Source organism: Podarcis raffonei, chromosome 17 (assembly GCF_027172205.1).
Source record: "Podarcis raffonei isolate rPodRaf1 chromosome 17, rPodRaf1.pri, whole genome shotgun sequence".
In the NCBI taxonomy this organism is placed as follows: domain Eukaryota; kingdom Metazoa; phylum Chordata; class Lepidosauria; order Squamata; family Lacertidae; genus Podarcis; species Podarcis raffonei.
Genome location: NC_070618.1, coordinates 30,665,785 through 30,692,137, shown reverse-complemented (window position 1 = coordinate 30,692,137; position 26,353 = coordinate 30,665,785). Strand labels below are relative to the sequence as shown.

At 45.9% G+C, this 26,353-nt stretch overlaps 3 protein-coding genes across 3 annotated transcripts in view; 1 reads left to right on the top strand and 2 right to left on the bottom strand.

The window, feature by feature from the left end:
* LOC128404785 (alpha-2-macroglobulin-like protein 1) overlaps positions 1 to 11,381 on the top strand; it is a 42,931-nt gene extending 31,550 nt beyond the window's left edge. Inside the window, exons 27-37 of the mRNA XM_053370709.1 lie at positions 473 to 629; positions 1,142 to 1,216; positions 2,485 to 2,647; positions 3,811 to 3,971; positions 4,433 to 4,648; positions 5,299 to 5,420; positions 6,446 to 6,536; positions 8,470 to 8,538; positions 9,431 to 9,533; positions 10,910 to 10,951; positions 11,157 to 11,381. Of these exons, the coding sequence (XP_053226684.1) occupies positions 473 to 629; positions 1,142 to 1,216; positions 2,485 to 2,647; positions 3,811 to 3,971; positions 4,433 to 4,648; positions 5,299 to 5,420; positions 6,446 to 6,536; positions 8,470 to 8,538; positions 9,431 to 9,533; positions 10,910 to 10,951; positions 11,157 to 11,182 (1,225 nt within the window). The 3' untranslated portion in view covers positions 11,183 to 11,381. The remainder of the gene's footprint in view (positions 1 to 472; positions 630 to 1,141; positions 1,217 to 2,484; positions 2,648 to 3,810; positions 3,972 to 4,432; positions 4,649 to 5,298; positions 5,421 to 6,445; positions 6,537 to 8,469; positions 8,539 to 9,430; positions 9,534 to 10,909; positions 10,952 to 11,156) is intronic.
* Positions 1 to 26,353, bottom strand: part of LOC128404774 (alpha-2-macroglobulin-like protein 1) — a 129,122-nt gene that overhangs the window by 47,136 nt on the left and 55,633 nt on the right. The window lies entirely within an intron of this gene.
* APOBEC1 (apolipoprotein B mRNA editing enzyme catalytic subunit 1) lies at positions 18,328 to 25,976 on the bottom strand. The gene is made up of 5 exons (XM_053370703.1): positions 25,392 to 25,976; positions 23,623 to 23,650; positions 21,516 to 21,916; positions 19,736 to 19,856; positions 18,328 to 19,443 (listed from the first exon to the last, which is right to left on the bottom strand). The coding sequence occupies exons 1-5, from the start codon at positions 25,504 to 25,506 to the stop codon at positions 19,434 to 19,436; spliced, it is 675 nt and encodes a 224-aa protein (XP_053226678.1). The 5' UTR covers positions 25,507 to 25,976; the 3' UTR covers positions 18,328 to 19,433.

Genomic DNA, 26,353 nt, shown 5'->3' with positions numbered 1-26,353 from the left:
ATTGCGCAGCATTGCCTAACCTTATGACCAACATGTTTCTTCTTCTTCTTCTTCTTCTATTATTATTATTATTATTATTATTATTATTATTATTATTATTATTATTAATTCCATCTCTATACCACTTTAAATTTTAAAGAAAAAATCTCCAAACGCTCCATTAACACATGAAACAAAACAATCCAGAATAAAACAATTTAAAGCTTCAAGGAAACTATTTCAGATTCTTCTTTAAGTGACATTTTGCTTTCCCCACATTGATTTACCTATTTAATTTAAGTCAGTGCCACGATGGAAGGAAATCCCCATGGAACATCAGTTAGTAGCTTTCTCCTTACGGCTTCTGTCACTTTTGTTGTTTTCTGTTCAGTGCTGCAGGAGAAAAGCTGAGATGAAAAATAGTGGGGCATGATCCCTTGTAGTTCAGAAGCTGCCCCTCATTTTTAAATTTATTCTTGCTTCAATCCCACAGGCTGACGGCTGCTGTGGTTAAGGGTTTTGGCCATGCCAAGACTTATGTCTATGTTGATGAGAAGCACATTCAGGATGCTGTGCGCTGGTTGGGGCAGCACCAACTTCCCAGTGGCTGCTTTGAAAGTGTGGGAAGAGTCTTCAACAATGCCATAAAGGTACCTTCACTGAGCATTCATTTGCTTGCGGGGAGGTTATACAACATGAGATCAAGCAATTGCTATCCCACACTTCCCAATATATTTTCCTGTTACTTTCCTGATCACAAAAGGTCCAGTTTGGGGAGAGGTGGGGAGAAGCTTTGCTGTCTCGAATCTGATTCAATTGCACAACTTCCATTTTCTGTTATGTCATGGAATCCCACTCAAAACAGAAGAAGAAGAAGAGTTTGGATTGATATCCCGCCTTTCACTCCCTTTAAGGAGTCTCAAAGCGGCTAACATTCTCCTTTCCCTTCCTCCCCCACAACAAACACTCTGTGAGGTGAGTGGGGGTGAGAGACTTCAGAGAAGTGTGACTGGCCCAAGGTCACCCAGCAGCTGCATGTGGAGGAGCGGAGACGCGAACCCGGTTCCCCAGATTCCTCGCTCTTAACCACTACACCACACTGGCTCTGTGGGAGTCTGGAAGCGCCTTGACTTTTCTCTTATGTTTCCCCTGACATCCTTAGGGTGGCGTGGATGATGAGATTTCACTAACAGCTTACGTTGCTGCCTCACTGCTGGAGCTCAACATGAAGGAGAATGTAAGTCCTTCCTTAGGATTTCCACAAGTTTTTGTGATCTCCCCATCAATCCTTGTACAACTCTGATGCTCAGGGCAGAACTACCAGCTCAGTATTTGCACTATTTCTAAGGCTTTGTTAGCATTTGGGTCCATGCCCCATATAGCTACCCCATGAAGCATCTGGGAAACCACTTTACTGGCAAAGATTTTCAACACAGGTTCTAGTAACTGGCCACCCACCCGTCTGGTGTGCCTTCAGCTTGTCTGGATGGAGAGACATGCCTCAAACTGTAGTCATGATGCCTCTTGATGCTTCTGTAGAAACCTGGCTTTTGCATGCCTCAAATGTAGCCTACCATACAAACTCCCTCCATTGCTCTGTCCAGTTTTTGCCTCTGGCTCTGAACACTACTTGCAGGTTGTCCGTGAGGGAATGCAGCCCTCAAGTTGGGGGGGGGGAACGTCTCTGACCCCAGTTTGTAGGATGGTGGTACGGGCAGTTAATGGGCACAAAATTACCATATCTGCACCAGATATGTCATAAAATGCTACTCTTTGCTGAGCCATTTGTATGTTCAGCTTGTGTCCAGATGCTGGAAGGGAATTCCTTGTAGCCTGGAAGTCTCTGCAAAAGAGGGCAGGAGTACATGATCTCCACCTTCTGTCCATCTAAGAAACACCAGGGAGATGTCTGACCTGATAATTATACAGCGGTACCTCAGTTTTTGGACATCTCCGTTGCCGAATGTTTCGGTTTTCGAACACTGAAAACCCAGAAGTAAATGCTTCAATTTTCGAACGCGCCTCGGAGATTGAATGGCTTCCACTGTGTGTATCTGTTGTTTTCCCACAATCTTCTCTATTGAATTGGCAGACTGAATTGGCAGACTGCCCTTTGCGCACAGTGCCCTGTACAGTGGTACCTCAGGTTAAGTACTTAATTCGTTCTGGAGGTCCGTTCTTAACCTGAAACTGTTCTTAACCTGAAGCACCACTTTAGCTAATGGGGCCTCCTGCTGCCGTCGTGCCGCCGGAGCACGATTTCTGTTCTCATCCTGAAGCAAAGTTCTTAACCCGAGGTACTATTTCTGGGTTAGTGGAGTCTGTAACCTGAAGCGTATGTAACCCGAGGTACCACTGTATATCTTTCTACTATAGCTCTCATGGCCTCCCCTGTGGATTCCTGGGGAACTATACTTTGGTGAGAAGACCCCCAGGATCTCCTAAGAGAAGTGCAGTTCTCCCACTCAGCAACCTAACAGAGTCTTTTTTAAAATTGTGTTAAAGCGTACAATGGTAAATGATGCCTTGGGCTGCCTGAAGAGGAACTTGAGTTCTGTGGACGATGCCTACCCCAAGGCCTTGCTGGCTTACGTCTTCACATTGTCTGGGGACACAGAGATACGGCAGAACCTCCTGAAAGACTTGCGTGAAGGGGCTGACAAAACAGGTAGGAGGGGTTCATTCAGAGCAAAGGAAGGCTGTTTGCCCATTAACTGACCTAAAATGCCACAAGGTTGTGCTCTTTCACACCATGGACAGGTGCGATTTTGGTGGGGAACTAGGAGGGGGAGTGCAGTGCATGCAGAGAAGACAGGCGTGTGTACACAGCCCTTGTTCCAGAGACAGCTGTTTTGCCACATCTGGAGTAGCAACTTTTTCTGCTTAGGATATTGGGGTAAATTCTGAGTTCCTCAGTAGTTTCTATTATTTCTAAACAAACATGTCAATTCAGGTAATCCTTTGGTGACCCAGAATTAATTATCCACAATTACTGTGATGATGAAGCATTTCAGAGTGTTTTTATATGTTTCCAACTCTTCGTCTTATAAGGGCAGTCTTCTGAGACCTGCCACTATTATCCCCATTTTACAGATAGCGATGTAAGCCATAACATACCCCTTTCCAGCCTCCTTACAAAGATATCTTTCTGCTGGGGTTTGGGACTAGACTCAAGGTGTGGTGCCCTGCCCAACATGACTCACTGCAGAGAACAAGTCTGAATGACCTCTGGGCCTAACTACACTTGACGCAACAACCCGGCAATCCCACTGCTTAGTTTTTTTGAAAAGGACGGGGAAGTATAAGTCTTCTCTCCATAGCAGCCATCTCAGTAAAAATCACAACTGCATGCATCTGCGGCAATTTGCGCCAGGAAAAGCCTCCATTGGGGTCAACAGGAGCCTTCCCCCCATGATAATTGCTGTACTGTGTATATGGAGAAGAGTCAATATTTACAGAGCTGGTGGCTGGGATGATTAGACTTTAAATCTCTGCTCCCATCCCTGGTGCCTGGAATGAATGAATCCAAGGGGGTAGCCTAGTAATGATAGATGATAGATAGATAGATAGATAGATAGATAGATAGATAGATAGATGATAGATAGATAGATGATAGACGATAGATAGATAGATAGATGATAGATGATAGATAGATGATTGATAGATAGATAGATGATAGATGATAGATAGATAGATAGATAGATAGATAGATAGATAGATAATAGATAAATAAAGGCTTAGTAGCATCAGCAGTTCCCACTCCAATTATTGCTCTGGGTTATTATTACAGGAGTTGAAATGAGCCCATCTTCTTTTCTTTCCCCTCTATAGATGGAATTGTATCCTTGTCAGATGTAGAAACAACAGCCTACTATCTGTTGGCTCTCCTCAGCACACCTGAGGTGTCCACAGATGTCCTCAACCATGCCTCTGAAGTTGTGCCTTCCCTCACCAGCCTACAGGGTCTTTATGGAGGCCTTTCATCCACACAGGTAGCGACAGCTGTTTCTCAAGGGAAGAGGTGCAGCAGGGTACCAAATTTCCGTATTTGGGTGTGCCAAATGCAGGGATGACTCCAGAACAAAAACTGGTTTGGGGGGAGCAAAGAGATGGGAAGGATTAAAGGAGGAAAGATTTAATCCACCTGAATATACTCTGCCAAAAAGTTAGAGGGAGTATTTAGGGGGAGTGCCCACTGTCCTTTGCTATTGCTTGCAGTCATCCCTGGGTATTCACCTTGAAATGCACATTCTAGCACAGGGCTGGTGTTTAAGTGGTGAAAATTATTGGGCTCTCGAAAGCCATCGTTTGAGGCTCACCATGTTCAATGGCTGCAGTGGTGTGGCAGGATGAGGGACAAAAGGAGTTATTGTTTATAAGATCTCAGTAAGTGTTAAAATTTGTCTCCTGGATCTCCACCCCACCAGCCAAGATGACTGTTTGCTTTCCCCAGAACACAGTGATTGCCCTGCAGGCTTTATCCAAGTATGCAGCCTTGACCTATCGTGAGGCAGAAGATGTGAAGGTGCTGGTGAAATCCAGTGGGGGTTTCCAGCACGAGTTCCATGTGGGCAAGAAGAACCGGCTGGTGTTGCAACAGGCCCCTCTTGCAGAGATTCCTGGTCAATACAAGCTGGAGGTGTCAGGGAACGGCTGTGCCTATGTGCAGGTAAGCCATGGAAATCTCAGGGGACAAAGGCACAAACAAGGCTCAGCTTTGATCCACGGGGAGCAGGATAGAAGCAACAGAACGAGGCACTTTTCAGATTGTCACAAAGGAGGGAGAGGGAGAGGCTGGAGGGGGGCATGTCTCAGATCCTGAGCAGTCCTGAGAAAATGAAAAGAGCATTCGTTTTCAACATGCTCCACAGCAGGATAGCTGGGTAACATCCAATGAAACATACTGACTCTTGCAAGTTTGAAAACCAAGGTGCAGCTTCTGATTGGTGCAGGTGCCCCAGAAACAATAGCCAACAACAGCATCAGATGTCCGGCTTCCGAAAAAAGTTCGAAAACCAGAACACTTACTTCCAGGTTTTCGGCGTTTGGGAACCAAGCCGTTTGAGTACCAAGGTACCACTGTATAGCGCACATGATGAAAGATAAGATAAGATAAACTTTATTCACATTAGCCAACGGCCATGGCAACATAAAAGAAGCAATATATACAAATAAAAAGACAGTGATGTGTAAAAAGGGCAATCAAATGAGCAAGGTTCTTGTTCAGATAGTGGCCCTTAATGATGAAAGCATTATAATACACATCACAGAAGATGCCAGAAGTCAGCCCAGAATACAGCAATTTTCTTCCCCACGTAGACTACTCTTCGATACCACAAAGAGCCTCCACCGTCGGAAGCTTTTGCTCTGAGTGTCGAGACATCACCAAAGGAATGCAACCAGACTACCAGGAAATATTTCGATGTTCATGTACAAGTAAGGTACTGTACTTCTGCTAAACTGCTTCTGAAGGGGCTCCAAAAATCACAAAAATCTGGTGAAGCAGCTTGTGAAGCTTTGGGAACATGTGAATAGTTGCATGCAAAAATATGTTCTGCCTATTTACAACATATTTGCAAAATGATAATAAAAAATAAAATAAAAAATTCTGCCTCCCAGCTCATCCCATGCTGGAGTTCCCCTGGAGTCGGGTTCAGAATCATGAGCTCTGTCTAAGGTAATAGGGCTTCCCACTTGTCAAAATCCTGTATACTCGCAATGGAATGGAGACTTATAAGGGTAAGGAGGGAGGGAAAGACCAGCAAAGGCTTTTGCAAGCCTTCTTGTTCATTTTAAAGTCCCTGAGCCTGAGAATTTGGAAGGGAAGAGGGGGAGACTTGCGAAGAACAGGAATGGAGGCGTTAGTATGTATGCCTGAGGCCATACATCTTCTGAGGTCTGTTCTTTCAATTTAGGCCCCAGGCTGAATGGAAGCAAGCAAGGGGAAGGCTCTGGAGTGATGGGCCTCTGCTTGCTGGTCACAGCCACCCAGGCTGAGAGGAGCACTCATCTCTGATGGCTGTAGCCACCATTTTGTCTCAGCAGCAAGCTGGGTAGTGAGTCTCATCAGCAATCACCTCAGGGTGGCCCTGCCTAGAGCGAGACATTGATTAAACCCATCCTCCAGGCTGCTCACTTGTGAGGCAGTGGGGAAGGAAGTTCACTACAGTGGTACCTTGGTTGTCGAACCTAATCCCTTCTGGGAGTCCATTTGACTCCTGGAACCATTCAAAAACCAAGGCCCAGCTTCCAGTTGGCTGCAGGAGCTTCCTGCACTCAATTGGAAGCCACAGAAGCCATGTTCAGCTTCCAAAGAACATTCAAAAACTCGGACACTTCAGGAGCCAAAATGTACAAGAACCAAGGTGTTTGAGAACCAAGGTACGACTGTACTGGATCCCAAATCTCCCCAGATGATTTTTCAGCTGCCTCTCTTATGGAAACTCCTTTCCCTTTCCCCCCTTAGCTACACAGGGGAGCGCAACGAAACCAACATGGTCCTGATAGAGGTGCATATGCTGTCTGGGTATATCCCTGTGAAGAAGTTTGTGAAGCAGGTAAGACCATTTGGTTTGGCTTCTCCCCATCTTTCAGTAATCCTTTTGTTTTAGTTGTTTCGTCCCACGACACTGCTGTGTAGAGTCGTTCAGAATGGCTTCTAGAAGACAAAAGCAAAATTAAGATCCACAAGCAACAGTAAGAACTGAAGAATGAAATTAAGATGTCCAAAAAACAGCTTAAGCTGTTAGCAGAGCATTTCAGGAGGGATCTTGGCTCTTGAGGGTCCATTTTCAGGAAGAGACACAAGCTCCAGGTTGCTTCAGCCATTCATTCATCCATCTCTCTTCATCCCTGCTCCCTTGCCCAGCTCCCAGGACTAATTCTCAGACTCCATCCCCACTTGCCCAGCCTCCTCCTCCTAAACCAGCTGATCTCCAGTTCTCAGGCACATCCTTCTCCCCTGGTCCTTCCACATATTTCATTCTCTTCTCTGCTCTCCTTTTGGAATCAGGCAATGAGGTAGACTGTCTGGATGTGCAGAGGGCAGTGTGTTTGTACCACTTCCCTGCTTTTGCTTGCTTGCTTGGCGTGTGTGTTTGTGTGCATCTGTTATGTACTGAGTTGAATAGGATCCAAACTGCAGCAGTCTGATTGGTCCTAGAACAATAGGATCCAAAAGGCAGCAGTCTGATTGGTCCTAGAACAATGCAGCAGTATGATTGGTTGGCAGGAACCACCCAATCATGCTCCAGATAGAAGTGAATCCACAACCTGATTGGCTTACAGTAGAATTCCGGAATTAGCCAATCATGTGCAGCCCATTGTGTAAATAATGTATATAAAGCAGATACTTTGAGGGGACTTCGATTCATTCCTCCTCACCACTATGAGCTGAATAAAGAGCATGAAATCCTATTGTTCTAGGACCAATCGGACTGCTGCCTTTTGGATCCTATTCAACTCAGTACATAACAGAATTTATCCACCAATAACACCTACCATATGTTCCGGCGAACAAGATGACTTTTTATCCCTGGAAAATCACCCCAAAAGTCGAGGGTCGTCTTATACGCCGGGTATATGCGTTGGGAAGGAGGAGAGGGAGCCGGTGAGCAGAGGCGCCCCTTCTGCCGTCACTCTTCCTCCCTCCCCACAGAAGGGGACGCGGAAAGTCCTTCTGAGCGCAGCGCTCACCCGCTCACCCTCCCGCCAAATGCCTCGCCTCGGGCTGCTGCTGCTGTGATGGCAGAGGCAGCAGAGGGGTGCGCGCTCCACCTCGGGTGGCGCTCAAACTCTATAACTCTAAAACTCTAAAATTGAACAGCAAAAGTTGGGGGTCGTCTTATACGCCCAGTCGCCTAATACTCCGGAATCTACGGTATCTGATCAGTGCAAAGTTTCTTTGCTGGGTTGTTTCCTACAACTCTTGCTGCAAATGAATGGAAGGGCATTGGCCTTGAACTCAGGCCCAAGAAGGCAAGTGTTTGGCCTTGTCCTTCTGAAGTTGGGATGGCGGGAGAAATGCCCAAAGCCCAGATTTCCCATGGGTTCTGTGGCCCACTCCTCTCCCCAAGTAGCCAATCCTGACAAAGATGTGGACAGAATTAAGGTGTCTGGTGGCAATCTGCTGCTATGTGTCCCTGCAATTTAAAGTGACACTGAGCCCCTATTTTTCTAGGTGTGGGAAGTTCCACATTTCAAACAGTGCCCTGTTCCTGTATGAAGCATGTTATAAAGTGTCCCGTTTACTCATATTTATCCTTCTTTTCTCTTTTGTATATCATATATGTATCATATTCTGCAGTAAGGTGTCTCAGAGTGCTGAACCTTCTAGTCATTTTCTGTGCAACAATTGTGAGGATCTATAAAACTGTTGTCCTTGTTTTGTACGAGCCCATGTTTTATGGGATGGCAGCCCACCAGTGGTGGCCTAGGGCTGCTGGCTTGATTTGTTCATTCATAGTGCCCATTTCTTCCATATTCTGACAGCTCCTAATGAAGCCCCTTGTCAAAAAGGTGGAGTTTGAGCCTGACAAGATCCACATCTACCTGGATCAGGTGAGGCCTACTCAGATATCTATCAGATTGACAAAGATCAGGGATATGTGGAAGGGGTTCTGGGGTAATGCTCCACCTTTGAGTCAGGCAAGGAGGGCATGGAAGTAAGGACCAAAGCAAAGCCCGCCCTAGCTGGGAGACCTTTCCTTACTCCCTCTTTTTCCTTAAGCCAGAAGAAGTGTCCTGGGGAACTCAAAAACTTGCCTATCAGAGGGCTCATCCACACTGCTGCTTGCCCCATGCCTAGAAAGTACAGTTCTGGGCAGTTTTCTGCTTGTCTTCTGCTAATATTAATAATAATAATAATAATAATAATAATAATAATAATAATTTATTTATTTATTTATATCCCGCCCAACTGACTGGGTTTCCCCAGCCACTCTGGGAGGCTCATCAAATATTAAAAATGTCCCTAGACAGGGTTGCCTTCAGATGTCTTCTAAAAGTCAGGTAGTTGTTGATTTCCTTGATATCTGATGGGAGGGCATTCCACAGGGCAGGCACCACCATCAAGAAGGCCCTGTGCCTGGTTCCCTGTAACCTCACTTTTCGCAGGGAGGGAACCACCAGAAGGTCCTCAGAGCTGGACCTCAGTGTCCGGGCTGAATGATGGGGGTGGAGATGTGGATTCGAGCAGCTTTCCCCTGGAAAACCTGTTTTTTGCTGCTAAGTCAGAACGAACATCAAGCCATGGAAAACCCGAGTGCCATTTGGTCTGATTCAGCGGTAAACCCCAGATTTCTTTGGGGGCAAAAGCAGTGGGGCAAATGGAGGTGTGGACGAGCCCACATTGTAGTTGATCCTAATTAGATTTGTTTGCCACCCCACCCCTTCTGATGGACGAACACACTTCCTGCCATGTTTATCTCCTACCCCTCTTTCCTCTCTTCAGCTGGATAGCGAAGTTCAAAACTACAGTGTGTCTGTGGAACAAGAAACAGAAGTGATGGATCTAAAGCCAGCAATAGTAAAAGTGTATGATTATTACCATCCAGGTAAGCATCTCATTCTGGAAATGGGTACCATTCATCACAAAGTGCATTTATAGATCACCCCAATCCTGCCTGTCTCCCAATCCCCTTCTCCCTAAGCATACGTGCTCCAAAGAACTCTGCCAGGGACATTCAGTAACCCTTCATTGCAATCCTTCTACGTCTGTTTTCATGCCAAGTGTCTCCATGTGTGAAGTCATGCTAGTTGGACTTCTCCACACTTACCTTTGCCAAGGGTGGTGGTGGTGGGTTCTGCCAGAGCGATTGCCCTGGGTGCATCGGGGTGGGGGAGAGCGCTACTCACGCTGCCATCCCTGAGCCATCCCTGCACTGCGTTGTGATGCTACGATCTGAACGGATCCCAGCCTCGCAACGCGGCTTGGGGGAGGGCGGCGTGAGAAGGATTTCAGCAGCTGTGCACCCTTCAATCCCAGCTGTCAGGCGTGGAGAGTCCTCACCTCCCTTTGATAACTTCACAGATCAGAATTAACAAGCAGCTGATAGATTTGTAGTCCTTTTATTACAGCATCATGTTGCCAGCACAAATACACAGCTCTCCGCAAGGAGAACGGTTGCCTAGTCTAATCATCCTTCAGGCTTCCGTGGCATTTTGGACGCCAATGAGAAGTTCCTCCCTCCCTCTGACTCCTTTGTTCTCTGATACGTTCAGACCTCCAAGTCCATGGGGAGGGGGAGGGGAGCCCTCCACGCTCTCAAGAGATGTCTCAGCTAGCTGCCCCCTCCTTTCTGGTTCTGTAGTCATTATCTCATAACTGGGTAATTCCCCCCTAAGCTGTTCAGCTTCTGTCTCTCTCTCTCTGAACATGCTGTGGGCAAGAGGGCGAGCGCACAATTCTTCCCCCTCCAGCTCTCCATCAGAGAGAAGCTGGTCTGCCATGGAATACATTCCCAGTCCTCATCTTCAGACCATTCCCTGACACCAGCCCCTTGAGGGCGAGGCTGGGGTGGAAGGGCGCATTGTGTCCTTCTCACACCGCCCTCCCTGAGTGGGATTCCGCAACAGGGATGAGGAACCTGTGGACACAGAATCATAGAATTGTAAAGTTGGAAGGGACCCCGAGTGTCATCTAAACCAACCCTCTGCAATGCAGGAATCTCTTGGCCAATGTGAGGCTCAAAGCTATGACCCTGGGATTAGAAGTCTCATGTTCTACCGACTGAGCTATCCTTCAGGTCCTCCAGATGCCATGGGACTCCAACTCCCATGTGCTCTCGCCAGCACGGCCAATTGTCAGGGATGATGGGAGTTGTAGTTCAGAAACTTTTGGAGGACCCTGACTTCCTGCTGATGGGGGTGGGAGAGAGGTTTGCTCTGGGGCTCCATCTCTGTCTCATGAATTGTTCTCTCTCATACACAGATGACAGTGCGGAAGTTGAATATAACGCTCCCTGCAGCACAGGTGAGGATGGAACGAGGCTTGGGCACATGTCAGAAAGGAGAGTCACAGCAGCTCATAATGGCTGCTGGTGGGCTTTAGGTGGAATCATGCAGGAATCCACTGTGCAAGGAGAACTCCCCTCCCTCCACATCATGATGGGTGGCTGGCCTGGACCCACAAAGGCTTAATATATGGTGCCTTATATTCTTCGTATTTCTTCCGACAGAGAGCACAAAGAAAGACCACCACTAGCTCTGCATCCGAGGCGTGAACCAAACCCAGATGAACAGCACAATTGCTGCTGGAGATCTCCCATCTTAGGTCATTGTTTTGAGTCTGCTTTGTTAGGTCATGTACAGATGATGTCTTGGCTCCAAAGATCACTGTGTGCAAGCACAAAAGCACTTCTCTCTTTTTAATTTTTTTTATTATTTTCTTCACATAATATACATTCTTTACAACAGACAACTCCAAAATAAAATCATATATAGTAAAACCATAAGTCTCATGTATTCATTCACACTGATCTCCTTTCCAATACCTTTACTTGATATTTCTTGCTGCGTTCTGCTTTCCTTATAGAATCTTTATGGAAATTTAAATCTCTTAAATCCTATACCAATCTTTAACAATTTCACCTCCCTCCCCCACAACCCAGTACTTCACCCGTGTGCGATCTTCTTTGCCTACTATTATTTTTGTTATTGTTGTGTTACTCATTTTATTTGTTATTCCAACCTTAATATAATATTATCCTATCTCCTTGCGCCTTTTAAACTTTTAAAGAATAGCGCTGCTGTTAAGTTGTGGGTGAACATATCAGACAACACAGCGATTCTTCAAACAGCTCTTGTTTATTCACAGGCCAGAACAGAACTGAACTGAAGGGTTCAGCCAGCCTGCTTATATAGAGCTTATATAGAGCTCCACTACAACGCAACAGTAACAACTTTCTGTAACTATCCAATCTCTGAACGTCACTTTCAATCCCTTATTTGCATATGTGGACCTGAGTGAAGACTATCTACAGTATCCCCCTGCTGGCCCAGGGTGAGAACTTCATTACATAAGAACTTCTTCATGTATGTGGGGAGCCCACTGATTCCCCCCTCCTGCTTGCAGTTCCTCCACCTCCTAAAATGCAGCATCACGTGTTGCTCCAAGGAGGTTCTACCAACCCTCTGAAGCAGCTTTTGTGTGTGTGAGTACAAGCCACTGCAGTTAAGGGAGGAAACCGGCAGCTTTCCACACCTGTGCAGAGGTGCTATTGCCGTAATTGACTACAGTATACAAGTTCTTTTTTCTTTTTTCTTTGGACCCCAGATTGTTCTCTGATCAGACAAGTTTTGCAGGTGTTTACAATAGCACATATAGTGTCTTGAAAGAGTTGCTATATATCCCCAGAAGAGAAACCAGCAAATTTGCAATAGATACGTGTTACAGGTGCCTATTGGATAATGCTCACGACAAGTGAGATTGACTAGACCAGAAGTTACTAACAAACTGGTCCAGTCAATTTCTTTCTTTTTTTTAAAGAATATATTTATTAAGATTTTCGAATTTAATACAATAAAAAAACAGAAAGTCAAAAAGAAAAAAAGAAAAACAAAAAGCAAAAAAAAAAATTAAAAACACATAAAGTTCACAAAATCTATTTTTCAATAACATATTTCCCTGACCTCCTCATACCCCCCTTTCTTGTATTCCAATTCAAATTGTTAATTCAGCAAATCCTTATCCATAATTTTTAACCTATTTCTATGCTTAATTTAACATATTATTATTTTACTTTTTCTCTTTCATCCATTTCCTCAATTTATTTTTGCTAACCTTATTTTCCTTTAATTTAGTCCGTTTTAAAACAAACCAATTTTACCTTATCCAAACTTCAACATCAACACTTGTACCTCAATACATATTCTTAAAACATTCTTTCTAAAGTCGACCCAGATTCCCTTCCACGAATTTCCCAAATTTCATACACATTACCAAAACAAAATGAAAACAAAAACACATTATAATTATGTACCCTTTGGATTCCCAAGCCCTACACCCCCCTTTCCCGGTTTCAGTCCCCCACAAATATCCACCAGTCTTAATCTAGTATTAGCCTGGAGATCTCACATCCGAGGCTCTTAATTCTCTCTCAATTCCTCTCTGCTGGTTTTTCTGATAGTCCTTAAAATTAAACACCAAATCTCGGGGAAGCTCTGGCCCTTCAGGATCCATATTTCTTCCAACCAGTCCTCCATACTTAAAGGTGGGGCCCAAATCTTGTTTCTTACTCCTTTCAAAACCAAATGTCCCCAAGGCTCCAATCTCCACCTTAAGCAAATTTGTAATCCTTAGGTCTTCAGATCTCCACATAAGGAGATCTCTCCTTTTTTCCATCTCCAATTCAGGCCAGATTTTCCACATCAAGTTCTTATTTTCCTTCATTGCCAAACCTCAAGTCCTCTTTCATCATCTGCAGAATTACAGCTCCTCCTTCCTTTTCTTCAGGGACAACATATGTCTCCTTCTTCAAGTTCTCAATGTTGTCAAGTTTCTCTTTCTGTTCAGTTGGATAAACTTCCTGATTCAAATCCTTATCAGGTTCCATGATATTGTTTACAGTTGAGTCCAGAGTTGTAACATTTATAGCCAAAACATCAATTTGGCCTTGTAACTTTCCCAAGAGAACAAAGACTCTGTCCAATTCAGCCTGAACTCTCCCTTCTCCAGCCATTCTTGTAATGTCCCAAAACCCCCTCTAGAGGGATTTTGGTTTCTTAATGTTCATTCCAGTTCAAATCCAAAAATCCAGTTAGTTTGTATTGGTTCTTCCTTGTTTTCAACAAATTGTAACAAAAATTGTAACAGATATAACCAGCAGAAGCAGCAGAAACAAAGTTCTCTTTTTCTGTCTTGACAGCTAATTTGACAGCTGTCAAGCTCTTTAGTACCTCATCAACAGGCTCTCTCGCGGAACACTCCCAGGTCCGGGAGGGTGACACTTCAGCTCCCAAAATTAGCTCTTTTATCCTCCAGCAAGATTTCTTATACTGCCAAACCGTGAAATTAAAGTCTTTTACCAAAGAAGGAAAAAAGAGGTTCTCTCGACCTTAGTTAGCAGGTCTTTGCTTTAACTTGTTTACAAGGCGGGGAGGCAGACTTCCTTTTTACACCTTCCCCGATGGTGCCTAATTCTTAAAAAAAATTTTTTTTCTTTACGATACCAATTTCCGTAGTACTCACGGGTTGTTACTTTTAGAATTGTTCCAAAGAAAAAGTCAGCGCTCTCCGACCATGGCAATGCGGCTTGACTCTGCAGGCAAAGCAGTCGACTCTCAGCACCGCGCCGCTCATCCCGTCCCCCGTTCCGAAGCCTTTAAAAAGGCTCTTCACAGGTCGGGGGGGCGCAAATGGTGCCCGCCGAGTCACCAGGTTCACAGGCTTCACCGCCTGTGATTTTTAAGGGTCCCCACGTAACCGCAGCGGCAAGACCCGATCCTACAGAGCCGATTCCCTCCGGAGCTCAGAGGGAATCCGCCATTAGTCGATGGCGCTAACCCGGAAGTCTCCAGTCAATTTCAAACACATCCCAGGTGCGACTAGGGTTCAGATTTAGGATGGAAAGTTAATGAGCCTTCCCCCTCCTGCCAGTGAGACATCTCCGTAATGTAAGTATGACCAGTTCCCCGTGTTACCGTGGTCCCCACTGTTTGGAAAAAATGTCTGAACACATGTTAGAATCATGTGATGACCTGGAATAAATTAGGTCACCCAGTTCAACCTTTGTCCCTCATCCTTAAGCAATTAATCTATTTCTAAAAGCAGTTGGTAGGGACGCGAGTGGCACTGTGGGTTAAACCACAGAGCCTAGGACTTGCCGATCAGAAGGTCGGTGGTTCGAATCCCCACGACGGGGTGAGCTCCCGTTGCTCGGTCCCTGCTCCTGCCAACCTTGCAGTTTGAAAGCATGTCAAAGTGCAAGTAGATAAATAGGTACCACTCCAGTGGGAAGGTAAACGGCATTTCCGTGCGCTGCTCTGTTTCGCTAGAAACGGCTTAGTCATGCTGGCTACATGACCCGGAAGCTGTATGCCGGCTCCCTCGGCCAATAAAGCAAGATGAGCGCAGCAACCCCAGAGTCAGTCATGACTGGACCTAATGGTCAGGGGTCCCTTTACCTTTACTAAAAGCAGCTGGTAGAAGCAAGTGGCAGGACACATAGAGGTCACAGAGATGTGACGGTTTGGGGGTGGGCTGGACAATTAGGGGACCCCTCCATGCCTCCCTCCCAATCTAGTATAGAAAATGGGGCTTAGGGTGCCAGAGGTTCTCTTATGTCTGAGTCATTAAATACTTAAGGCTTTATAAACCACCGTATTTTTTGCACCATAACACTCACTTTTTTCCTCCTAAAAAGTAAGGGGAAATGTCTGTGCGTGTCATGGAGGGAATGCCTACGGGTGGCATGCCTACAGATTTTCGTCCTCTTAAAACTACGTGCGTGTTATGGTCGGGTGCGTGTAATAGAGCAAAAAATACGGTACTTCTTCTTTCAGAACAGTGAATGCATCACTTTTTAAACCAGTGTTTTAAAGTAGTATTTTGAGAGCCAATTCATACTGCTGTTTGAGATGTAGTACAGTTGTACTTCTGAATTCCTGAAGTCCGTTTGACTTCTGAAATGTTTGGAAACCAAAGTGCGGCTTCTGATTGGCTTCAGGAAGCTCCTGCAGAGAATCGGAAGCCACAGAAACCCCATCAGGCTTCCAAAAGAATGTTAGAAAACCAGAACACTCATTTCTGGGTTTCGATCATTCAGGAGCCTGAACATTCAAATGACAAGGCGTTCGGGAGCCGAGGTATGACTGCAGTAATGATAGCATTGCTGTGCCATTTGACTGGGTTCCTATGCAGGAAAAAGCTTAGGGCTTCATGTTGAGAAAGTGCTTTCAAATGTTGTAGAATGCAGACTACAATTTCCCAGGTACGGTGAACCCTGATGCCAGAGCCTCTGTACAATACAACTTCTGGCACCTCTTCTCACTTGCCTCCAACTCCTCCACCTTCTGAATCGGCTGAAAGAAACTGAGTGCTTGAAAACAGGCAGATGCATTCAGAATATAGGAAAAGAGCTGGAAAGTTTGTTTTGATGCATGCAAGCTTTCCAATTTTTGAAGTCTATTAACTCACAGAGAAGCTCTGGAATTTTCAGACACTGATTCTGATGGGGAGCGGGGTTTGCTATGCTTTCTACTTTCAAAGATGTATTATTTACTTGGATGGGGCAGGTTAAAAAGAGAATAAATATGGGTTCGAAATAGCTTTGCCATACAGTCACTATGAAAATTGCTGTGTATAAAGAAGATACATTATTGAAGAGTTTGTCCAATTATACTGCTTGCAATGATGATTATTGTCTGAAATAAAAAAGAGTGTTTCTGTTCTTTCTGTATGATAAGGTGCTGAGCATTTATGGCAGGAGCCTCACTATGCTGGTGCGATGCCAGATGTACCACTGCCACAAGGTGAACCAGTACAACTGCTCAGATGTGCTGGTGGAAAGCTACACATCTGCTACCGTAGTGCAGATACCCAAACTGGACAGAATTAGAGGTATCTCAGGCGAGTAGAACCACCCCCTATGCAACAACCACCCAATGTAGAGGGGGAAACAATAAATTGCCACCTCCAACCTGCCCACTTTCCCATGACGGCAGTCCAACAGGAAGTGGCATTTTAACAGAGCGGCACACTTTCATTCTTTAAATTGAAGCTGTATTATCACATATTAAAAGGTGGTTTTTGCTTTTGCTTTTGAATGTTAAGGCAAATTAGTATTTTTAAATGGAATAGGTGTCTCCACAAGGATGCTGTTAAGGCAGCTGCCGCGTGGCAGTCATGGGATGGAGAACCAACAGCCAGCTACAGACGTGCAGGCAGCCATGTCCAGCTCTTTTCTGCCATTTGCGGAGTTGGGTTGGTGGAATCTGGATTGGAAGGGTTTGGAATAGGGCAGGTCAGTTTTGGAAGGGTGATCATTTTGATCCTGGCTATTTCATCCGAGGGGACGCTGGTGGCGCTGTGGGTTAAACCACAGAGCCTAGGACTTGCTGATTAGAAGGTTGGCGGTTCGAATCCCCGCAACGGGGTGAGCTCCCGTTGCTCGGGCCTGGCTCCTGCCAACCTAGCAGTTTGAAAGCACGTCAAAGTGCAAGTAGATAAATAGGTACCGCTCTGGCGGGAAGGTAAACGGCGTTTCCGTGCGCTGCTCTGGTTCGCCAGAAGTGGCTTAGTCATGCTGGCCACATGACCCGGAAGCTGTATGCCGTCTCCCTCGGCCAATAAAGCGAGACGAGTGCTGCAACCCCAGAGTCGGTCACGACTGGACCTAATGGTCAGGGGTCCCTTTACCTTTACCTATTTCCTCCGAGAGAGTGAAGTTAGTATTGTTCCATCTCCTCCGGCCATTGTTAATTTGTCGTCACAGGGGGTTGTAGTTGTGGAGGTATAGTTTGTTGAGGTTTCTGGTTATTTGTGCCCCAAAGTATCTGAATTTCGTACGGCAGAGTTTTATCTTTCTGATGTTGGAAAATTCTTTTTGTATATGAGGTGGGGTGTTGAAACACATAGCCTGGGACTTTGCATTTTACTTGTAAGCCTGACACCATTCTGAATGTGTTGTGTGATTGCTGTGTTTGTGAGGTCTGGTGTTGTGACCATCAGGTCATCTGAGAAGAGCCCTGATTTATAGGTTTTGCCTTTCATTACCACTCCCTTGATGTCAGGGGCTGCCGGGATTCGGATTGCTAGGATGAATAGGAAGGGAGACAGTGGACAGTCTTGTTTTGTGCCTCTTTGTATTGCTATGGTATTAGAGTCCATATCATTGATCCTACATTTTGCTGAAGCTTGGGAACCAAGCCTCAGTTCAGCGATGGTGTCTGTCACCGGAGCGTCTTACCCATAGAGGCTAGTGGCGTGGGGCGCCAGGGCGCCAAGTTCTGGAGGGTGCCAGGGAAGAGGTGGAGGCTGGATGCGGCACCTCCCGGCATCAGCTCGCCTCCCTCGCCCGGCTCCGCTCTGCCGCGCCGAAGCAGCACCGCACCTGGAGCCTCCATCTCCCGTGGCCACCACAGCACAAAGCGGCCAGCTGAGCTGGGAGGTGCCGCGTCCAGCCTCCGCCTCTTCCCCACCGGAGGAGCCACCCTCCAGCCACTGCCCACCTCCTCCAGCCCCACCGGTAGCGCCGTCCTCCCTAAAAAACTCTGGGAAACCGGGGGTGGGGGCAGAGGGAGCTTTGCACCACGGTGCCAGATATGCTTAAGACAGCGCTGTCTGTCACACAGTTCATAAGAAAAGTAGTAAAGTTTATTTTTAGAAGTTTGACTGGAGGAACACAGAAAAATCCGGACTTAAGTGCATACATCATAAAAATAATTCCTAACTTATTAAAAAGCATAACAACCATTTGAAGACACAAGTGGACAGACGAGATGCTAAACACATTATTTTAAATCGTATCAATGTCCATTTTAAAATTAATAGCAGGCCTGGGGGCAATTTTAATTGGGACTACTGGAGGCAAAGCAAGTAGGAGAGGTTTTATCCTACTGCCCTGCTGTGATCTGAAGAACCCATTCCACACCCTGCAGTTGCTATTACCCTTGAAAGGGAAGTTAATTGTGCCTAACAGTGATTTTCAGAGGTTACCTTCACGAGCACATTAGAAGAGCTGTGCTGGATCAGGCCAAAGGCCGATCCAGTCCGGCATCCTGTTCTCACAGTGGCCAACCAGATGGGACTCAGGCAAGCAGAACATGAGAGCAACAGGGCACTCCCCACTGGTGATTCCTAGCAACTGCAATTCAGAGGCATATTGCCTCTGACTGAGGAGGTAGAACAAGGACACATTGCCTAGTAGCCAATAAAGCCTTGTCTTCCACAAATTTGAGCTTGACATCGATACCAGAAAATGTCCTAGAAAAGAGAATTCAACAGTCAGTCTGTGAGCACTTAGAAAAGGATTGAGTGATTACTAAGACCCGGCATGGGTTTCTCAAAAACAAGTCATGCCAGACGACGCTCATATCTTTTTTCTGACAGAGTTACAAGCATGGTGGATCAGGAGAATGCTGTGGACATAGTGTATCTTGATTTCAGTAAGGCTTTTGACAAAATCACTCAGGATATTCTTGCGAGGCAGCTTGTAAAACGTGGGTTGAACGAGGTAACTGTTAGGTGGATTTGTAGCTGGTTGGCTGGCCGAACCCAAAGACTGCTCATTAATGCTTCCTTGTCATCCTGGAAAAATGTGACAAGTGGGGTGCTATCCTGGGCCCGTCGTTGGTCAGTGTCTTTATAAATGTGTTTGCTATCGCATCTAGTTTACCCATGAAATAAACAGATATTTAAGGCTTGGCAAAAGAATCATCAGAACTTTCTGCTCTTAAGGAGATCACAGATCCTCTGATGACAGCAGAAGGTGATGGTCCACAGCACCTGGGATAACTCAGAAAGGCCTGTGAAGAGAGATGAAGTTGGAGAGTTTAGGGTGGAGCAGGATTCTTCTATGACAGCTGTTGCGGAGAGAAAAGGAGCAAGGTTCATAGGATACTAGTGGGCAGAAGTTAGAGGCAAAAGGATTGGGGCGGCTCTATCAAAAGCTCAGGCAACCCAGACACCCAGGGAATCTTTTTCCTCCTCCTGAAAGTAGCTACAGGCATTTTGGGAATAGCAGTATGGAAGGGCAAGCAAGTTTCCTCAAGGAAATTTCACACGTTTTGTACTCATCTCTTTCAAAGTAGAACTTACCTGAGGATGGAGTCCAGTTGTTGGGAATAAAACATTATTGAAGGCAAGAAACGCCACAGTAGCGAAAAGTATTCTTCATTCCTTTGGTGAGCCACAAATGTTCTCCAACAATATAAATAATCTGAGGGAATAAATAGGTTGTAAATCTAAGGGCTTGTCCGCCCTTCTGCTTGACCTGTGTCTAGAAAGCATGGGTCCAAGTGGTTAAGCTTTTGTCCCACAATCCCTCCCTGAAAAACACACTATGTATTGCCAGGGGTGTAGCATGTGGGGGGGGGGGAGTGTTGGGATACTGCCAGGGAGACAAAGGCCATCATGCCTCCACGTTGTCTCCCGGTCTTCCGTGGAAACAGTATCAGTCAATTAGCGACACGAGCCTTGGAAATAGCTGTCCACATTCCAGGACTCATGCATGCCCTTTTCACAGAGCTTCCACAACAAAAGATGCACCCAGGAGAGCATATTTACAACTTTATTCAGCGTTGGTCAGAACAAAGGAAAAACATGACTGCCTGCCTTAGTATCGAGGCAACAGAGAGAAACAAAAGCTATATACAAAACAGAAACTTCCTGTGAGCCGGAAGTACGCAGGCTGTGACTCACAACAACCTGTCCCCTTTTTAAGGTGGAACGGAAATATCCTAACAGAAAGAGGGGCCATGGCCCTGGGCACACAATTTTGAGGGGGCATAAACCAGGCACCCCCATGCAGGGATGCCTGTCAGGCCTGCCTGCTGCTGCAGGTCCCTGGGCTCCAGAGTCCAGCCTGGCCTCACCACCATGTCCCTGGCCCCCTTACTGAATGGCTGTCTGCCTAGCACTCGCTCATTCCTCCCTTGGATGGTGAGTGGCCATGGGTGCAGGTGTAGGGAAACAGGCAAGGGGTGACCTCAGCATGGCCCGGCCCAGTGTTCCTCTCCATGGGCATCAGTGGATTCGCTTGCCAAGGGCCACATCAGCTGGCCGGGTTCCCCCTGCAAAGGTGGGCAGGAGGCACAGCACAGCCCTGCTTGGTTCTGGGGTGAGGACTGGGCCGGTGTGGCGGGCTCCATTCATCCTCTGTTCGCCACCTGACGCCTGAACGCCCCGGGCACCAGCAAACGATGCTACGCTGCTGTTTACTGCTGAATCAGAGCAATTGTCAACCCATGGAAAACCCGATCGCCCATAATTTTCTTTCTTGCAAAATGTCAGGCATAGAGAATACCCTTCTCCCCTGGTAGCATCAAAGGCAAGAAGAACAAGCAAGTTCGTATTTATGGTTTTTATTCAGTCATCTGGGTGCAAGACAAAGAATCCATGTCTCCACGCAAAGGAGAGCCTACTCTGAGTCCCTCCTCTTCCGTCCCCAACAACATCCTGAGTACCTATGGAAATTCCCAAGAGTTACACTCCTTTGCATTCTCTGTTCTTCTCCTTGGAGAATGAGGTTCCCCCAGACTCTCCAGGGAGGTCTCTGCTGGCTGCTCTCTCCCTCCCTCCACCTCCTCCTCTACCATCTCCTAACTAGGCTACTCTTTATTCAGCTGTAATTCAACCCTGTCTCCTCCACTTTAAACTGCTGGAGACAAGGAAGGTGAAACTTCCCACTCCCCCTCTTTTCCTGAGAGGAGCCGAGCAGACCAAGAGGACACTTCCCAGCCTTCCTGTTCAGTCCAGTCCCTGACACAAAAGTTATGGGGAAATGGGTTTGCCATACAAGACATATTGTTTATCAACCCCCTGCCTAGTCTTTTGTCCACCATCCATTTGCTAATTATAAATTAGGCTTGCAACCTACCAGCCAGCTGCATGATGTATATCCGGACTCCAAAATTAGCCAAGTCCCTGAGGCCTTTCTGATTGCACCAGTAATTATGATTGAATAATTTTGCAGCACGTATCTCCAGGGTCACATGTGGGTGTTCCTGCAAGAACTGCTTTATACGGCCACTACATTTACCACAAGGACTCCATGTTAGAAACCAAGTGACAGTGCATGGGGTGGTTGTCCGACGGTCTATCTCCTCGCAGGCATTTTCCAAAAAGTTGATTTCAGCATGGTGGGTGCTGTTGCTTGTACACCAGTTTCTCCAGTACCTGTGACTTTGTCCCCAGCGGATTTCATACAAGAGATGAGTACGCTCGGGTCGTCCTATAGGGGTGTAATTCCGCCAAAACACATCTGGTTCGAGTTGCCACCTTTAGGGCAAATGAGACAACAGACAGTTAATGTTTCATCACTCATCAATGTCCGAATCACATGATGCCATGCATTTTCCGAACCAGTGTCTGGATGCAATAATGGACAATTAGCTGAAACTGGATCCTGGGAAGTTTGGTTCCTATGGCTGGGTGGTTCCCAGGTCTAGGAGTAGAGTAATGTGTCCGACCTGCCTGGATTTGAATCCCCCTAAATGGATTAGTATGCACCCTGGGAGTGCTCCTTGATTCATTTCTGCCCTTGGAAGCCCAAGCAGCTATTAGTGACCGGAAGTGTCTTCTTCCACCTTTGGCTGCTATTCCAGCTACAACCGTTCCTGGACCAGGCTTGCCTGGCCACTGTGACTCATGCACTGGTAATCTCTAAATTGTCTTGCTGTAATGTACTTAATCTACATAGGGCTTCCCTTAGGACTGATCCAGAAGCTGTCACTGGTGCAGGATGTTGCAGTGAGGTTACTCAGTGGAGTGATCTATTGCACAGATGATGACGACGATAATTTTATTATTTATACCTGCTATGTAACTCCTGACTAAAGAACCCCAATACCAGTTAGACACGACTCAGAGTCTTGGAATAATGGCGTTCCCCTGAGTGAATCTCCACCCCCTCCGTCTCTCCCACTTCCTCATCTATCACTTCTACGGGTGCTGCTTTGTGGCCTCTGCCTCTAAGCTCTTTGCTCTCCTACTTTCAAGGCTCACCGGGTTCTGGGAGATGGAATGCTTTCTAAAGACACTGTGTCTGTCAGTTGTTGCCCTCCTGGTGCTTCCTCTCCCCCTCCCCATTATTTCCCAGCTTCCCACCTCATCTGCCTCTGAGCTGTGACATCCCTCAAACCCCTGCGGGAATTCTGAACTATCTTCTTCTTCTCTGGAGGGGTCAGGCAGGGGAGGTCTCTACCATTCCTCCTCTGCCCAGTCCCTGACACTAACACGACTCAGAAGCAGAAAGGTAAAGAAATGCAACGAAAAGGCAAAAACAAAAACTGACACAAAAAGGATCAGAACTACTGTACATTTGCAGAAGTGGACATTTGCAAAGAGAAATATCTGATACTTCTGGTTACCGCATAATTTGTTTGAAGCTGGTTCTTAGTGCTTCTGCCTCCTCATTGTAGATTATTATTATTATTTGTACCCCACCCATCTGACTGGGTTGCCCCAGCCACTCTGGGCAGTTTCCAGCATATACAGAAACATAATACAGTGGTACCTCGGGTTACATATGCTTCAGGTTACAGACTCCGCTAACCCAGAAATAGTACCTCGGGTTAAGAACTTTGCTTCAGGATGAGAACAGAAATTGTGCTCCAGCAGCAGCAGCAGGAGGCCCCATTAGCTAAAGTGGTGCTTCAGGTTAAGAATAGTTTCAGGTTAAGCACGGACCTCCGGAATGAATTAAGTACTTAACCTGAGGTACCACTGTAAAACATTAAACATTAAAAACTTCCCTCTGTCTTCTAAAGGTTGTATAGTTATTTATCTCCTTGACATCTGATGGGAGGGTGTTCCATAGGGTGAGCACCACTACCGAGAAGGCCCTCTGCCTGGTTCCCTGTAACCTCACTTCTCGCAGTGAGGGAACTACCAGAAGCCCCTCAGAGCTGGACCTCAGTGTCCGGGCTGAACGACTGAGTTGCTTTCTATGTTTCGAGTGCAATATACAAAACTGCCTTTCTTACCTATGGTTGTTGCCTCTGACTAATGGACCTGTTGGAAGTAAATTACACAATTAAGCAACATGGCTTTTCAAACCTTCTAAAGAATTGTCACTTTAAAAATAGTAGCCACAAGGCAATGCACAGTTATGCACACATATTGAAATCGATGACATTTAAGCGCGTACAACCCCATTATGACAAGTTTTCTGTTTGACTTCCCTTTTCCTGTATGATTTGTACTGAATGTCGGAAGCCAAAGACCACACAGAGGAAATTTTGAAATGGCTATAAATCAGAATGTAGGACAATACAGCTGCAAAACAGAAGACCCACAAAGCATTTCAAGGACTACAGAATGGTGCTGGTGCAGTCATAGGTGACAACCAGCAAAAATACTTCTTATTGCACTATGATCTGCTCATGGATTATATACAGACATACAGACAGACAGACAATATATATTGACAAAGATGCATATAGATGGGCTTGTCAACACTTCTCCTTGTCCCGTGTCCAGAAAGCATGGGTCCAAGTGGTTTGCTGTTTGCCCTGCGATTCAGCAGTAAAGACTGGGTTTCCCCAGGAGAAAGTGGCAGGACAAGTGGAAGTCTGATTGAGCCTTAAGCCAAACAGCTTTATCTGCAAGATCATACACATATATGCAAACACGATGCAATTTCACAGGCAGGATCTGACTGTAAGGCAACCTCTTCTCTTTACAGTATTCTGGTTAATGCAGGCTATATCTTCCTATTACAAATCTGACCGAACTACAGCCTCTAAGTCTCATGTGTGAAAATACCCTATGGACTGCCAGGATGTTATCATATAGCAGGCATGTCCAACCGGTAGATCACCTGTTGATCCTTGTCAATCACGGGATCCTTAGCGATCGCTGGACTAAAAAACTCCTCCCCCCTCCCCAGCAAAAGCTGGGAGTAGATCGCAATCTCTTGGGAGCTGGACGTGCTGTCATATAGTAAGGGTAAAGGACCCCTGGATGGTTAAGTCCCGTCAAAGGTGACTATGGGGTTGTGGTGCTCATCTCGTTTTTAGGCCGAGGGAGCCAGTGTTTGTCCACAGACAGCTTTCCGGGTCACGTGGCCAGCATGACTAAACCGTTTCTGGCATAACGGAACACCATAATGGAAGCCAGAATGCATGGAAACGACATTTACCTTCCCGCCACAGAGGTACAAATTTATCTACTTGTACTGGTGTGCTTTTGAACTGCTAGGTTGGCAGGAGCTGGGACAGAGCAACGGGAGCTCACCCCATTGTAATAATAATAATAATAATAATAATAATAATAATAATAATAATAATTTATTTATACCCCACCCTTCCTGGTTCAAAAACTGGGCTCAGGGTGGCTAACAACAAATCTAAAACACTTATTGCAAAAGCAGCATAAAATACAGTATAAAAACATGAATAACAATAAAATTCAAAGTTCAGAAATCAATTTAGGGGAAATCCATCTAATAAGCATTAGATAATCACCAGGGCTAGCTGGCTGAATTTGTCCTACTTGGGCCAGCGAGGATTGTAGGGATTCGAACCACTGACCTTCGGATCAGCAAGCCTAAGAGGCTTAGTGGTTTAGACCACAGTGCCACCCACATATAGTATGTTCATCACATGCTGTATTTCAACTACTGAGGGACTGCAAAAATGATAATTGTGCAATGGGGGGGGGCGGTAGGTGAGAATTCATTGAGAATTCATGACAATTCATGAGAAAAAAAAGCATGCCCTCATTGAATCCACCCACAGAACTGGAATTTTACCTCTTCCTGTCGGCAGCTGTTGATCCATCTTGCTGAGCTTCCAGCATCTGGACTTGTTGCTTCTTATATACGAAGCATTCTTTGTTTCACTTTCCATTCCCCAGAAAGGGCTCATGGTAACAAACGAAACTCCAGCATTTATTTATTTATTTATTTGCTTATTTATTTGATAGCACATCCTTCAGCAGAAAGTCCCAGGGTGGGTTACAAAAGCACCACGATTAAGGAGAAATACAAATTACATTCACACCATAAACAGTGGCAAACAACAGCAATTCCTAATAAGTCTCACATTTTTTGCAATGCATCCCCCCCCCCAATAAATATTGCATCTGTGTACAATGTTTTCGCAGATATCTGCATTTTTTTTGCAGACATTTATGAAATATTTGTATTCCCCAAATAAACCCATTGTGAGGTTGGATTGCTGCACTTCAAAAATCATATGTTTCAAAGGACAAGCTGTGTTTTGGTCACCCAAGGGAGAACTAGATAGATTCGCATTAAGATAGGAACTGAATTCTCCCTGCCATACAATAATCCCTTTCCAACTCCTCAACCCTTTACTGTCTCTCAGTTTTTCCTTGCTGAACACTCTCCCCTCCACCCCCAAGGAGCACCCACTGATTCCATCCTCTTCCAGCTGACTCTCAACTGTTAACCCTTTCAAAATCTCTTCACAGACCTGGGGCTGGGTCTACCCTCCCTTTCCCCCTAGGCTGGCCACCTGAAAAAGAGGACCCAGCTCTTTAGAAAAGATCTTCTAAATTTGGGCATTTGGTCCTTTGTTCCTTTCTTCCTGCCTAACCAAGTGATCCTTCTGTTCTTTGACCAACTCACAAACCAGCTTCAGGGATAAAGACCTTGGGACGTTGCCACTCACATGTGTGCAAGGCCTGAAGAGATAATATCCGCCCTTCCTTCCCCACAGGTGGCTGGGGTTTGCGGCACCGAGCGGCGCT

Excerpts from the sequence above, each read along its gene's own strand:
- APOBEC1 (XM_053370703.1), bottom strand. The coding sequence starts at position 25,506 with ATGAGCCCTTTCTGGGGAATGGAAAGTGAAACAAAGAATGCTTCGTAT. Across the intron at positions 21,917-23,622 it reads GTCAGAGGCAACAACCATAG|GTGGCAACTCGAACCAGATG; the intron begins GTAAGAAAGGCA and ends TTTGCCCTAAAG. Across the intron at positions 19,857-21,515 it reads ATACATCATGCAGCTGGCTG|ATTATTTATATTGTTGGAGA; the intron begins GTAGGTTGCAAG and ends TTATTCCCTCAG.